The 15,000-nt window shown below is 37.6% G+C and overlaps 1 protein-coding gene across 36 annotated transcripts in view; it reads right to left on the bottom strand.

The window, feature by feature from the left end:
• Window positions 1-15,000, bottom strand: part of epb41l3a (erythrocyte membrane protein band 4.1-like 3a) — a 78,725-nt gene that overhangs the window by 18,261 nt on the left and 45,464 nt on the right. For 6 of the 36 annotated variants that reach the window (XM_077218456.1, XM_077218395.1, XM_077218448.1 and 3 more), the window contains 5 exons: window positions 14,036-14,083; window positions 13,201-13,236; window positions 11,208-11,396; window positions 9,337-9,471; window positions 1,124-1,189 (listed from right to left, as the gene is read on the bottom strand). In XM_077218456.1, coding sequence (XP_077074571.1) covers window positions 1,124-1,189; window positions 9,337-9,471; window positions 11,208-11,396; window positions 13,201-13,236; window positions 14,036-14,083 — 474 coding nt within the window. Of the gene's footprint in view, window positions 1-823; window positions 1,190-2,338; window positions 2,438-8,213; window positions 9,174-9,336; window positions 9,472-11,207; window positions 11,397-12,049; window positions 12,116-13,200; window positions 13,237-14,035; window positions 14,084-15,000 lie in introns of all 36 variants that reach the window. The other 30 variants (XM_077218260.1, XM_077218203.1, XM_077218192.1 and 27 more) reach the window with 12 other exon arrangements.

Here is a 15,000-nt window from a genome sequence, read left to right as displayed (position 1 = left end):
ACACACACACACACACACACACACACACACACACACACACACACACACACAATGGAATAAAGTCCCCCTGTGGTGTAAATCCAGCGTTTAATGTTGTTTATATGTCTATGTGGTGTTTTTAATACGCTTTAACACAATCCATGTGTAAATTCATAAGTCGACAGAATTGCTGAGTATTTTCTGCTTAAAACTGCAGTGAACCAAAGACAGTCTCAAAAACACGCTTTGAAATCGCTGGTGTTTCTGACGTCACAAACTACCTTGTAACCAATCAGATCAACGTGTGATCGTCAACGAGTGGATCTCTGAGCTGAGTGAGTGAGTGGAGGCGGGGCTCATTTGAATATTCATAGAACCGTGCATACTAAATGAGGCAAGGGTGTCGAGTTACATTCAAGATATTATAAGGAAAAAACACTTAAATGTCATTTTGGTGATGAAAGATGAGTTTTAAGGGATACAATCATTGACTACAGGGGGACTTTAATATTTGCATAAACAAGAAAAAAAGACAAGAACATGTTTTAAACTCCAGCACTATTTAAATGAGATTCCCTCATGGAAACAAACACTGGGAAGAAGACAGGGAGGAATGAGGTGTTCTGGGAGAGAACAGACTGAACACAAGCTGATTTAGAGGAAAGTGCTTCACTAAAACAACTTTCTAGAGATCTCAGAGCTGCGCTTCAACTCGTGAACACTGAAGCTCTCACGTAAAAGCTCGTTGCTGGTCTGAGAATCATCACAGACACACAGTCACTGGATGTCGGGGGGGTTTCAGGATTGGGGTGAATCTGTCGGGGTCGTGGGGGTCATAGGTCACCTCTAAACTGGGCGTCAGTTCTACCTCCCCCCCCCTCGGGCTCATGTTGGGGGACCGATCTTCATCATCATCATCATCATCATCGGTGGACAGAGAGAAGCTCTCGCCTCCAGACTCGCTGTCACTGGGGGAAACGTGTGTGTGAGGCGTGTGTGTGAGCGGCCCGTCGAGGTTAGCCGAGTTTACACTGCTGGAGTCACTGGTTTCATCATCATCATCAGACTCATCCAGGACTCGCTCAGAGCTCAACGCCTGCACACACACACCAGGCTCCGAGGGGACCCCTGGAGGTTCGGGTACCTGAGGCTCGAGCGCCGGCTGCTCCTCGTCTGACGCTCCCGGACGCCTCTCCGGACTCTCCGATGGCTGCAGGGATACATGAGAAACACGCAGAGAATATGAGATATGTGATCAGTGGAGAAAAAGTAACATCTACAGAACTATTGATCGAGCTCATGTTTCAATAACACGTCTAATCATTGAAAATCGTTTTAGATCAAATCAAATAAGGTGATCGGCTCATTTAACAGAAAGGAAACTGAAAAAAGAAAAATAATTCATATGAATAAATTTTTAATAATAATAATAATAATTATAAATAATAAGAAAATTAACTTTAATAAATAAATACTATAATATAACATTATATATATATATATATATAATTATTATTTATTCATATAAATTATTGTTTTATTTTTATAGTATGTTAAAAAGAGTATTCTGTATTATAGTATTTATTATTATTAATTATCTTATTATTTAATACTTATTATTATTAATTAATATTATCATATTGTTTATCATACTTAGTTATTATTTATTATATATATAAAAATTATAGTTTGTTTCAGTGTTTTTGTCATTTTATTATTTTTTACATTTCTATTATCTTATTTTTATTTAATTTTTATTTCAGTTTGAATTTCCTAAACTATGTTGCTTTGGCAATAATCTGAAATAAGTTTAAACTGAAGCACTAAAATTACTTACTGGAAATAAATAAAGACTAAAACTGAAATTTTATTTTTATCTAGCTATTTATTTCAGTTTTAGTTATAGTAATTTTACTACTTTAACTTGAACTCCGTTGCAACATTTCTGATTTTTGTTTACTTTTTCCCCTAATATTTATTTTTGATTTTTCTTCAGATTTATTTAAATGAACGAGGACGCTTTTAGTAGTTTTAGTTAACAATAACAATGCTCGCATTCAACAGGTCAGTTCAATTTATATTAGTAAAGTGCTTTCCGTAATAAATATTGCTCTAAACCTCGAGAGGAACCATTAGAAGCCGTTTCTCCTGCTTTTGCTGATATTCAATCTAACAAACGCAGGAATTGTGTCTTTAACCAATGACCCGAAGGCAGATGATGAGAGATGGGCTGAAATGACGAGATGTCTGACAGAGACACACGGATACGCCTTAATCTGTGGTTTAATAAGTGCAGTTAAACACACCAACACAGGCTCAGAGCGGCTGATCTCAGTGTGTGTGAATGTGAAGTTTAGACCTTGTGTAAAGCGAGCGCAGATGAAGACGGAGCCCAGCTGCGAGTCGACTGCAAGAGCGCCGTGAGCTCAGGAGACATCTCATCAAAACTGGGCTTCGGCTGAACAGAGAGACACACAGCGTTAAAGCACACACACACACGCATTATGAGTTCAGATCGCACACGCACAAGAGCATTCTGGGGATTTCAGGAGAGTGAAGGGTTTAGGGTTTATTCATAAGGCTGCACTGTATATGCATTGTGCAAAGAATTGCATGAAATAAAATTAATTAGGAATAACAATGCATGCAGATTCAGAGCCAGGCATGCAAACGGTAGTCGAGCAGATTCATTTGGGCACAGCAGATGTTATGCTTATGATGAGTAGTAATGTTATTTATAATGTTTTGCCAGTAGGTGGCGCTGCCAACACACTGATGCTGAGTGACTATCACACTTACAGAGGTTTGTGTCAAATCCCATAAGTTCTGCAGGAATAAAACCTCGTACATTTGTTAGTGTTTCATTAGTCTTGGTCTTATCTTTGTAAAGCTGCTTTGAAAGAATCTGTATTGTAAAACGCGTTATATAAATAAATGTGACTTGATTTGACTAAGATTGCAGACTTTTAGAAAGAGTAAAATCAACACTAAAAAATATGTTAAAGCGGAGAAGAAATAAAAGTATTCTGCAAATATGCAGTAATAACGTTGTATTTTTGTCTTATTTAGTTTTTGTCTTTTTCAAGTAGAGCAAAGAACAAATATCTGTCGTTGGGGTCAAAAAGATAACCTTGTTTTCCCCTTTGAATTAAGTTTATTTTTTTAAGTTGATGTTTTATGCACAAGCTCATTTAATTTTTCATTCATTTCACTTTTCAAAGTAAAAGTGAATGTTAGATAATTGTACTGGAAAAGACAAAAATTAATTTTCGCAGTGACGTTATTCCAGTGTTATGATGATATTTGGCCAGCAGGTGGCGTCATCACCAAAGACACTGCAGCAAAACTTTTAAAAAAATTAAAATTTACAGACTTGTCCCCTAAAGAATAATTAAACAACTAACTAATAATTGATAATTAATCAAATTAAATGTTTGCATTTGTAAAAGAATTTCTGATTATGAAGATTATAAAACAATCTTTAACACACTGATCAAAGTCTGTAGAAGATGCATAAGTTCCACAGTTATTAAGATGAATGAAAACACATTCATGTACAATGAAGACCTTCAGCAGCCGTTTCACTCATGACCGATGAAGATCACAGATGACAGAGACGCATTGGTTCACACAGATAACAGAAATGTGTTCTAAGAGCAATTTGCTAAAGTTCCCAACAAGTAATGAAAACGTTATTTCTGAACATTCACTTTTTTAAATGTTTTAAATGCATTTCTCTTGGTTATGTGAACTTTAAAGAAACATTTAATTGTATCATTCTTCAAACATTATGGAATGTTACTTTTGAATGAATGTTTTAAAACAAGCAGTTACATTAAAAAAAAACTTCCAACTGAAATGTTTCAGCAAAAACGTTCCATGATTGATGTTTGAGAACATTATTAAAGACCGGATAACGTTTGTTCATAACTTTGCCAGAATGTTTTCTGTTAGCTGTGACTCTCTTATGAATACAACCCACATTTCCAGCCGCAGCCAGAGCGCAACACACAGATGCAGCCGTTCCTTCGGTCGTGACTAAAAGCAAAGCAGCGACATTCCCGAAAATAAAGGGAGGAATAAAAGTGGATGAAGGAAACAAGGTTCCTGCTCTAAGAAAGGAGAAATAAAAGAATGCGACAGCAAATTCCAGCCAGAGGGATTTGTGTCAGACGGCAGCCCAAAACAACAACACAAATCAAAAGTCTTTGTCACTGGATTCTTGAGTCTTTATCACTGGAGTCTGAAGTCTTTATCACTGGAGTCTGGAGTCTTTATCACTAGATTCTGGAGTCTTTATCACTGGAGTCCGAGTCAAGTCTGAAGTCTTTGTCACTGGATTCTTGAGTCTTTATCACTGTAGTCTGAAGTCTTTATCACTGGAGTCTGAAGTCTTTATCACTGGAGTCTGGAGTCTTTATCACTGGAGTCTGGAGTCTTTATCACTGGAGTCTGAGTCAAGTCTGAAGTCTTTGTCACTTGAGTCTGCAGTCTTTATCACTGGAGTCTGGAGTCTTTATCACTGGAGTCTGAAGTCTTTATCACTGGAGTCTGGAGTCTTTATCACTGGAGTCTGAAGTCTTTATCACTGGAGTCTGAAGTCTTTATCACTGGAGTCCGAGTCAAGTCCGAAGTCTTTTTTATCACTGGATTCTTGAGTCTTTATCACTGGAGTCTGAAGTCTTTGTCACTGGATTCTTGAGTCTTTATCACTGGAGTCTGAAGTCTTTATCACTGGAGTCTGGAGTTTTTATCACTAGATTCTGGAGTCTTTATCACTGGAGTCCGAGTCAAGTCTGAAGTCTTTGTCACTGGATTCTTGAGTCTTTATCACTGTAGTCTGAAGTCTTTATCACTGGAGTCTGGAGTCTTTATCACTTGAGTCTGGAGTCTTTATCACTGGAGTCTGAAGTCTTTATCACTGGAGTCTGGAGTCTTTATCACTGGAGTCTTTATCACTGGAGTCTGGAGTCTTTATCACTGGAATCTGGAGTCTTTATCACTGGAGTCTGGAGTCTTTATCACTGGAGTCTGGATTCTTTATCACTGGAGTCTGGAGTCTTTATCACTACATTCTGGAGTCTTTATCACTGGAGTCCTTGTCAAGTCTGAAGTCTTTGTCACTGGATTCTTGAGTCTTTATCACTGGAGTCTGAAGTCTTTATCATTGGAGTCCGAGTCAAGCCTTGAGTCTTTATCACTGGAGTCTGGAGTCTTTATCACTGGAGTCTGGAGTCTTTATCACTGGAGTCTGGAGTCTTTATCACTGGAGTCTGGAGTCTTTATCACTGGAGTCTGAGTCAAGTCTGAAGTCTTTGTCACTGGATTCTTGAGTCTTTATCACTGTAGTCTGAAGTCTTTATCACTGGAGTCTGAAGTCTTTATCACTGGAGTCTGGAGTCTTTATCACTGGAGTCCGAGTCAAGTCTGAAGTCTTTGTCACTGGATTCTTGAGTCTTTATCACTGTAGTCTGAAGTCTTTATCACTGGAGTCTGGAGTCTTTATCACTGGAGTCTGGAGTCTTTATCACTGGAGTCTGGAGTCTTTATCACTGGAGTCTGAGTCAAGTCTGAAGTCTTTGTCACTTGAGTCTGCAGTCTTTATCACTGGAGTCTGGAGTCTTTATCACTGGAGTCTGAAGTCTTTATCACTGGAGTCTGGAGTCTTTATCACTGGAGTCTGAAGTCTTTATCACTGGAGTCTGAAGTCTTTATCACTGGAGTCCGAGTCAAGTCCGAAGTCTTTTTTATCACTGGATTCTTGAGTCTTTATCACTGGAGTCTGAAGTCTTTGTCACTGGATTCTTGAGTCTTTATCACTGGAGTCTGAAGTCTTTATCACTGGAGTCTGGAGTTTTTATCACTAGATTCTGGAGTCTTTGTCACTGGAGTCCGAGTCAAGTCTGAAGTCTTTGTCACTGGATTCTTGAGTCTTTATCACTGTAGTCTGAAGTCTTTATCACTGGAGTCTGGAGTCTTTATCACTTGAGTCTGGAGTCTTTATCACTGGAGTCTGAAGTCTTTATCACTGGAGTCTGAAGTCTTTATCACTGGAGTCTGGAGTCTTTATCACTGGAGTCTGGAGTCTTTATCACTGGAGTCTGGAGTCTTTATCACTGGAATCTGAAGTCTTTATCACTGGAGTCCGAGTCAAGTCCGAAGTCTTTTTTATCACTGGATTCTTGAGTCTTTATCACTGGAGTCTGAAGTCTTTGTCACTGGATTCTTGAGTCTTTATCACTGGAGTCTGAAGTCTTTATCACTGGAGTCTGGAGTTTTTATCACTAGATTCTGGAGTCTTTATCACTGGAGTCCGAGTCAAGTCTGAAGTCTTTGTCACTGGATTCTTGAGTCTTTATCACTGGAGTCTGGAGTCTTTATCACTTGAGTCTGGAGTCTTTATCACTGGAGTCTGAAGTCTTTATCACTGGAGTCTGAAGTCTTTATCACTGGAGTCTGGAGTCTTTATCACTGGAGTCTGGAGTCTTTATCACTGGAGTCTGGAGTCTTTATCACTGGAATCTGGAGTCTTTATCACTGGAGTCTGGAGTCTTTATCACTGGAGTCTGGATTCTTTATCACTGGAGTCTGGAGTCTTTATCACTACATTCTGGAGTCTTTATCACTGGAGTCCTTGTCAAGTCTGAAGTCTTTGTCACTGGATTCTTGAGTCTTTATCACTGGAGTCTGAAGTCTTTATCATTGGAGTCCGAGTCAAGCCTTGAGTCTTTATCACTGGAGTCTGGAGTCTTTATCACTGGAGTCTGGAGTCTTTATCACTGGAGTCTGGAGTCTTTATCACTGGAGTCTGGAGTCTTTATCACTAGATTCTGGAGTCTTTATCACTGGAGTCCGAGTCAAGTCTGAAGTCTTTGTCACTGGATTCTTGAGTCTTTATCACTGGAGTCTGAAGTCTTTATCACTGGAGTCTGGAGTCTTTATCACTTGAGTCTGGAGTCTTTATCACTTGAGTCTGGAGTCTTTATCACTGGAGTCTGAAGTCTTTATCACTGGAGTCTGAAGTCTTTATCACTGGAGTCTGAAGTCTTTATCACTGGAGTCTTTATCACTGGAATCAGAGTCAAGCCTGGAGTCTTTATCACAAGAGTTTGGAGTCTTTATCACTGGAGTCTGGAGTCTTTATCACTGGAGTCCGAGTCAAGTCTGAAGTCTTTGTCACTGGATTCTTGAGTCTTTATCACTGGAGTCTGAAGTCTTTATCACTGGAGTCTGGAATCTTTATCACTTGAGCCTGGAGTCTTTATCACTTGAGTCTGGAGTCTTTATCACTGGAGTCTGAAGTCTTTATCACTGGAGTCTGAAGTCTTTATCACTGGAGTCTTTATCACTGGAGTCCGAGTCAAGCCTGGAGTCTTTATCACAAGAGTTTGGAGTCTTTATCACTGGAGTCTGGAGTCTTTATCACTGGAGTCCGAGTCAAGTCTGAAGTCTTTGTCACTGGATTCTTGAGTCTTTATCACTGGACTCTGAAGTCTTTATCACTGGAGTCTGGAGTCTTTATTACTGGAGTCTGAAGTCTTTATCACTGGAGTCTGGAGTCTTTATCACTTGAGTCTGGAGTCTTTATCACAGGAGTCTGAAGTCTTTATCACTGGAGTCTGAAGTCTTTATCACTGGAGTCTTTATCACTGGAGTCCGAGTCAAGCCTGGAGTCTTTATCACTGGAGTCTGGAGTCTTTATCACTGGAGTCTGGAGTCTTTATCACTTGAGTCTGGAGTCGTTATCACTGGAGTCTGAAGTCTTTATCACTGTAGTCTGAAGTCTTTATCACTGGAGTCTGAAGTCTTTATCACTGGAGTCTTTATCACTGGAGTCTGGAGTATTTATCACTGGAGTCTTTATCACTGGAGTCTTTATCACTGGAGTCTGAAGTCTTTATCACAGGAGTCTGAAGTCTTTATCACTGGAGTCCGAGTCAAGTCTGAAGTCTTTATCATTGGAGTTTGGAGTCTTTATCACTGGAGTCTGAGTCAAGACATTTCAGGTTGAGTCCGAGTCAAGTCTGAAGTCATTTCAGGTCGAGTCCGAGTCAAGTCTGAAGTCACTTCAGGTCGAGCGAGTCAAGTCTGAAGTCATTTCAGGTCGAGTCCGAGTCAAGTCTGAAGTCATTTCAGGTCGAGTCCGAGTCAAGTCTGAAGTCTTTTAAAATGTGACTCGAGTGCCCATCTTTGGTCTGTGTTTGAGAAGCCAGGCCGAGGACGATATATCGTACCACTCTGGCTGTCGGGGAGGTTTTGGCGAGATACGGCAGTGCCGGAGATCTGAGTGAAGCTTCTCCGGGATCCTCAGCTTCTCCGACCTTCCTCACGATGACGCTCTCAAACTCCACCGGCACGGGAATCACCTTGATGGAGGGTTTGGAAGTGGAGACGGAAAACAGCTCGGAAGCTTCTTGGACTTTGCTGGGTTTGTCTTCCAGAGGATCGCCGGTCGATACGGTGCTCGTCGCGCCTACGAATCTGTAGCTTGCGATGTGTTTCTTCTCCGGGACCTTCGGGGGGATTTTGGGTGGTGCTTTAGGAGGAACGTCTTCGGGAAACTTCTCTTTTGCTATCGTAGAAAACTTTTCTGGCACTTTCGGAGGAATCTTTTCCGCTATTTTTAGAGGAACCTTTTCTGTTTCTGGTACAGTTGAAGGAACTTGTTCTTGTACTATTGTAGAAACGTTTTCCGGTACTTTTGGAGCAATTTTCTTTGGAGGAACCTCTTCTGTTTCTGGTACAATTGAAGGAACTTGTTCTTGTACTATCATAGAAACTTTTTCTGGTACTTTTGGAGCCATTTTCTTTGGAGGAACCTTTTCTGTTTCTGGTACTATTGAAGGAATTTGTTCTTGTACTCTCATAGAAACCTTTTCCGGTACTTTTGGAGGAACCTCTTCTGTTTCTTGTACAATTAGAGGAACTTGTTCTTGTACTATCATAGAAACCTTTTCCGGTACTTTTGGAGCCATTTTCTTTGGAGGAACCTTTTCTGTTTCTGGTACTATTGAAGGAACTTGTTCTTGTACTATCATAGAGACCTTTTCCGGTACTTTTGGAGCCATTTTCTTTGGAGGAAACTCAACAGCTTTTTCCTGTACCTTTTCTGGTATCATTTGAGAAACCGTTCCTGGAACTTTATCTGGTTCAAACGGAGGAACCTTGTTTATAATGACCCACCCGTCAGACTCCTACATGTAACACACAAAGATCATGTTAGCTTGAGTAACAGCAGCGTTAGTCACGCCTGAGACACGCTGGACAAATGAACGCACACAACGACCAACGTCATTCATTATGATCATGAACGTCTGATGAAGAGATCCGAGAGAATCGGATGAATGAATCACTCACCACATCAACCTTCCTGTCGTACAGATCGTCCTGCGTCTCCAGCGATGCTGCCGCCATTTCCTGTATGTCCTCCACCACTTCCTGTGTGTCCACCGCCACTTCCTGTTTGACTACCACCGTCACTTCCTGTTTGACCTCAAGGAAAAGAAACCAAAAGGATTCATAAATGATACAGCAGAGATCAATAAGCTTTAAGACCAGATCTTTCCAGACAACACAAGACTTTCTTCCTACCATAAGAATCCTGTTTAATGACTGATTTGATAGACAGATAGATAGACAGATAGATAGATAGATAGGTAGATAGATAGATCGATAGATAGATAGATAGATAGATGGATAGATAGATAGATTTATAGTGATATATAACTTTATGACTCAATAAGTACATTGATACATTCTCTGCAAACAAGCTTGATGAAAATTATTTTTCTTAATTGAAAATAAATATATAATTCAGAAGGATGTCAAGATATTTCTACAGAAACACACTGATAACGATTGAGAACAGGATTTTTCCCATCTCTCCCTCTGCAGATGCTGTTTGGGTTTATGTAAGAAGCACATAATGATTTTCCCTGGTCTGAACTGCTTAGTGCAGATAAACGCTGGATCCATGAAAACACTCCAGCGGATGAACTTGGATTTTACTGCGGCCACAAAAACAAAATCAATAAGAGACTTTCTGTCGACGACAAATCATCTGTCACTCTCGTCTAAAGCTGCTCCATTCAGATCCATGGACATCATCTCAGCCGTAATTACAGCAGTTTTCCACACAAAACACCGGCTGATCTCCAGTGTTGTGTGTAACTCATTACAAGTTATGTAATCAATTACCTTTTCAAGAAACTAGTAAAGTAACGCGTTACTTTTAAAATATACAAAAAAATATCTGCGTTACTTTTCAAATAAGTAACGCAAGTTACTTTGTTTTCCCATTTATTGACTGACAGCTCTCTTGTCCACATGTTGAGATAAATCAAAGTGCAGAGGCATGTGTGTAAACATGATGGTTATTGTAGTTCTAGACTAAATTTGAGCATGTACTCATCTCACTTGCACAAAAAAAGCACAAATTCCTCAAAATGAATAAAATCTGTGAAATGCACAATCAGAATACTGTGCAAACCTCCAATAACTAAATATTTTAAACAAAACATACATTTTTATGCATTTAATCTCACTTTATTGACCAATGTACTTGTTTCTGACTCAGTTAAACCATAAGCAAAAATGACTATAGATTTTTTTTGTTTTTATTGGTAAATTAAGTGTTAAACTTTCTTCTCCTGAATCCTATTCTTCCGTAATTCAGAACAGCAGCTGAAGGTTTGTTTGAGCGGCGCCCTCTACTGTACATGCGTGAATTTGCATTTCCTTCTGCCTGAGGCTTATTATTTTATTATTTTGGTGTGAAAGGGTCTTTATATTTGCACATAAACATAACTTTTTTTGTTATAAAAAAATAATCCCAGCCCAGGTGGCAAAAAGTAACCCAAAAGTAACGTAACTAAAAATGTTTTCTGAAAAAGTAACTAACGCAATTAGTTACTTTTAAGGGAGTAACGCAATTAGTTACTTTTAAGGGAGTAACGCAATATTGTAACGCATTACTTTTAAAAAAAGTAACTAAGTAACGCAATTAGTTACTTTTTAAGGGAGTAACGCAATATTGTAACGCATTACTTTTCAAAAAAGTAACTAAGTAACGCAATTTAGTTACTTTTTAAGGGAGTAACGCAATATTGTAGCGCATTACTTTTCAAAAAAGTAACTAAGTAACACAGTTAGTTACTTTTTAAGGGAGTAACGCAATATTGTAACGCATTCATTTTCAAAGTAACTTTCCCCAACACTGCTGATCTCACCTCGTCCAGCACCAGCGGCTCGATCATGGGAGCTTCATCCAGACGAGGAGATCGGACCGGAGACGAGGACAGGCGCTTCTCCCACTCGGTCAGGCCCGTCCGATCCGCTCCTCCCTCCAGGAACGTCCTCTTCAGCTCACTGATGTTCGTCTGATGCTTCACCAGCTCTTCGGGCCTATGCTCGATTTCCTGAAGAAACCCAGAGAGATTCATCCGTATTTCAGCTTTAACCATCTGAGGACTAGAGGAGGAACATCACAAACCTTCACACACGCAAAACAAAACATTACAACCAGTCTTTAATACTATTTTCTTACGTTTTGCTTCCCCCATTCAAATAGATACATGTTAGATCTGCCACATGCACTGCAAACACACAGTACTGATGACACACACACACACACACACACGTGCTCAACTAAAAGGCTTTAAAGTAGAGCTGGGCAACGATTAATCTTCACGATGACTCCCTTGCTTTAGTCCTCAGTTGTAAGTCGCTTTGGATAAAAGCGTCTGCTAAATGTAAATGTATATAAATAACAATAGCAAACACAGATGATGGTAATTAATAGGACACAGGTGATACAGATAAACTAATGATGGTAACCAGACTAGTGGCGGGAAACTGAACAAAGAAACATGTGAAAAATGACAATTAACTGAAAAGTCCATGAACACAGTGGTGACACACACATTTATTATGTAAACATATAGTATGATCAATAGTTGCCCAGCACTATTTTAAAGTTCATTTCCAGTGAGTAAAACCGGCCTGCAAACACACATTAGAGGCAGTAACTGAAGCGTCCAATTAAAACAGGTCCATGTGACGCTTTACCAACCTCTAACATCAGCGCACTGTGTCTGACAAACACATTCTCTCCTTTAATGCGCCTTATGAAACTGGGCTGAAGGGAAACAGATTCATTCATTCATTCATTCATTACAGCCACAACCCATCTAACAGGGAACGTTCGTGAAGAATATGTACGTTAAAATACAATGTTCTTTAATTAACATCTATAAAACTTAATCAATATTCTCATAACATTTTCAGATCATGCTTATAATATCGTTTAAATGTTCTCATAATCCTGACAGAAATCTCCTTATCGCAACATTTTCGGAACGTCCTTATGATGTCATTCTTGGAATGTTACAAATAAACGTTCAAAGAATGTTACATTGTGGGAGAATGTTGTACTAACATTATTGGAAGCTTTTGAAATAACGTTCTAATCGTGACGTAAGAATGTTTAGATATCTGTACAGGAAAATAAGACAAAAGAAGGAGGAAGATCAGCACTTTTGTAGTGATATACACTATATAATGACAGGTACTGTAAAATCTAATTTCAGGACTTTCAAGCACTAGTTTTAAGGACTAAGGACTACCTACAATCAGAGATGCCATTTATCAAACAATATCTTTCTTTATTATCTTTTAATTCTAAAAAAAAAAGGTAAATAGATTTAGGTAAGTAAAATTAAACTAAAATAGTACAAATAAAGTGCAGGAGATGCAATGACTAGTAACTTTAACCATTGAAAGGATTCTATGACAAAGATATTGCTTTCTTTATACAAACTGATTTTTTCTTCCATGAATATTTGATTAACATGAAGAATAAAAGCTGTATCATATACTTGGATATTTATATGAGCAATATCACACTCATAGCCATGCAAAAGAAGTACTTCATAAAAATGGCTGTTTTCAAGGGTTTTCCAGGACTTACATTTCGAAAATTCAAATTCAAGTACGAATCCTGATAATGAGAATATCTAGAAATACTAGATCACCACTGGATCGACCAATCAGAACCACACTTACAAAAATCTGCTGTAGGATTTACTTAAAAAACTATTTTCACCAATAATGACAAAGAAACCGCAAGTAACACATTGAATTAAACTAGAGGAAAACTGAAATAGTTTGTTCTTGACTTTTTCGCAGTGTATATGTTTTAATATTTAGATTGTCAAATCTTACCAGTGTCTTCGCTTCAGATTCGTCCTCCTGATCCGACTGCACAAAAGACACAAAACACGATATTATAACATAACGAAAACACATTAGAGGAAGAGACGGTTTGGGAGTCAAACTCATTAACATCACAGGCTTAATGTTTCCATCTCTAGAAGAACAATTATGATTATTGGCCATTATCAGATTAAAGTTTAATAAGAACATCAACAACCCTGCCGTATCTTAATTAGCAATCTGATTACAGCAATCTTTCATTGCATTCTTGTTTTCTGCCCTGATTCAGTCTGACGTCAGCGATCACATCTGTCATTATTAATATGTGCTGTTCATATTAATCCTGCTCTCTAGTATCAAATATCAACCGTTTTAATAACGTCCAGGTAAAGTTTTGAACAAATGTTCTTCCAGTAAGGTTTGTCCAGTTATCTGATCTTAAATAATGTTCTTGCACAAAAACATTATTTATACATCGTTCATGGAATGTTTTTTTTCTATTGGACATTTTTTAAATGTAACAACTTGTTTCAGAGAACTTTCAAAAGTAACATTCCATAATGTTTGAAGAATGATGCAATGGAATGTTTCCTTAAAGTGCGCATAACCAAGACAAATCTTTTAAACATTATAAAAACTGGACATTTCAGACATTCAACAATAAAAACATATTTCTGTAATTGAGCCTGTAGTGAATGACATCATGTGTCCGTCTCGAGCTCATGAGGAGAAATAATTACGGCAATCTTTCATTGCATTCGTGCATTCAGACGTCAGCAGTTTCTAATAAGTGCTGCTGTTCATTCTGAACCGAGATCAGATGAGAAATGACGTGAACACAAACCTCAGTGGCCGTTAGATCTCCGTCTACAGCCGTGTCTGTAAAATCAGTCTGTGATCCAGAGGAAGCGTGAACAGAGAGAAGCAGAACGTCAGAAACCCGTCGTTTACTGCAGAAGCCTTTATAGCAGAGTTTATAATCATAATCAGAGTTTATAATCATAATCAGAGTTTATAATCATAATCAGAGTTTATAATCAGTTTATAATCATAATCAGAGTTTATAATCAGAGTTTATAATAGAGTTTATAATCAGAGTTTATAATCAGTTTATAATCATAATCAGAGTTTATAATCAGTTTATAATCATAATCAGAGTTTATAATCAGAGTTTATAATAGAGTTTATAATCAGAGTTTATAATAGAGTTAATAATAGAGTTTATAATCAGAGTTTATAATAGAGTTAATAATAGAGTTTATAATCAGAGTTTATAATAGAGTTTATAATAGAGTTTATAATCAGAGTTTATAATAGAGTTAATAATAGAGTTTATAATCAGAGTTTATAATAGAGTTTATAATCAGAGTTTATAATAGAGTTTATAATCAGAGTTTATAATAGAGTTAATAATAGAGTTTATAATCAGAGTTTATAATAGAGTTTATAATCAGAGTTTATAATAGAGTTTATAATCAGAGTTTATAATAGAGTTAATAATAGAGTTTATAATCAGAGTTTATAATAGTTAATAATAGAGTTTATAATCAGAGTTTATAATAGAGTTAATAATAGAGTTTATAATCAGAGTTTATAATAGAGTTTATAATCAGAGTTTATAATAGAGTTAATAATAGAGTTTATAATCAGAGTTTATAATAGAGTTTATAATCAGAGTTTATAATAGAGTTAATAATAGAGTTTATAATCAGAGTTTATAATAGAGTTAATAATAGAGTTTATAATCAGAGTTTATAATAGAGTTTATAATCAGAGTTTATAATAGAGTTTATAATCAGAGTTTATAAT

Source organism: Siphateles boraxobius, unplaced genomic scaffold (assembly GCF_051911475.1).
Source record: "Siphateles boraxobius isolate OS27281-9 unplaced genomic scaffold, OSU_SipBor_1 12, whole genome shotgun sequence".
NCBI lineage: Eukaryota > Metazoa > Chordata > Actinopteri > Cypriniformes > Leuciscidae > Siphateles > Siphateles boraxobius.
Note: the sequence above shows the minus strand (reverse complement) of the source record. Positions and strands in the feature narration are given on the sequence as shown.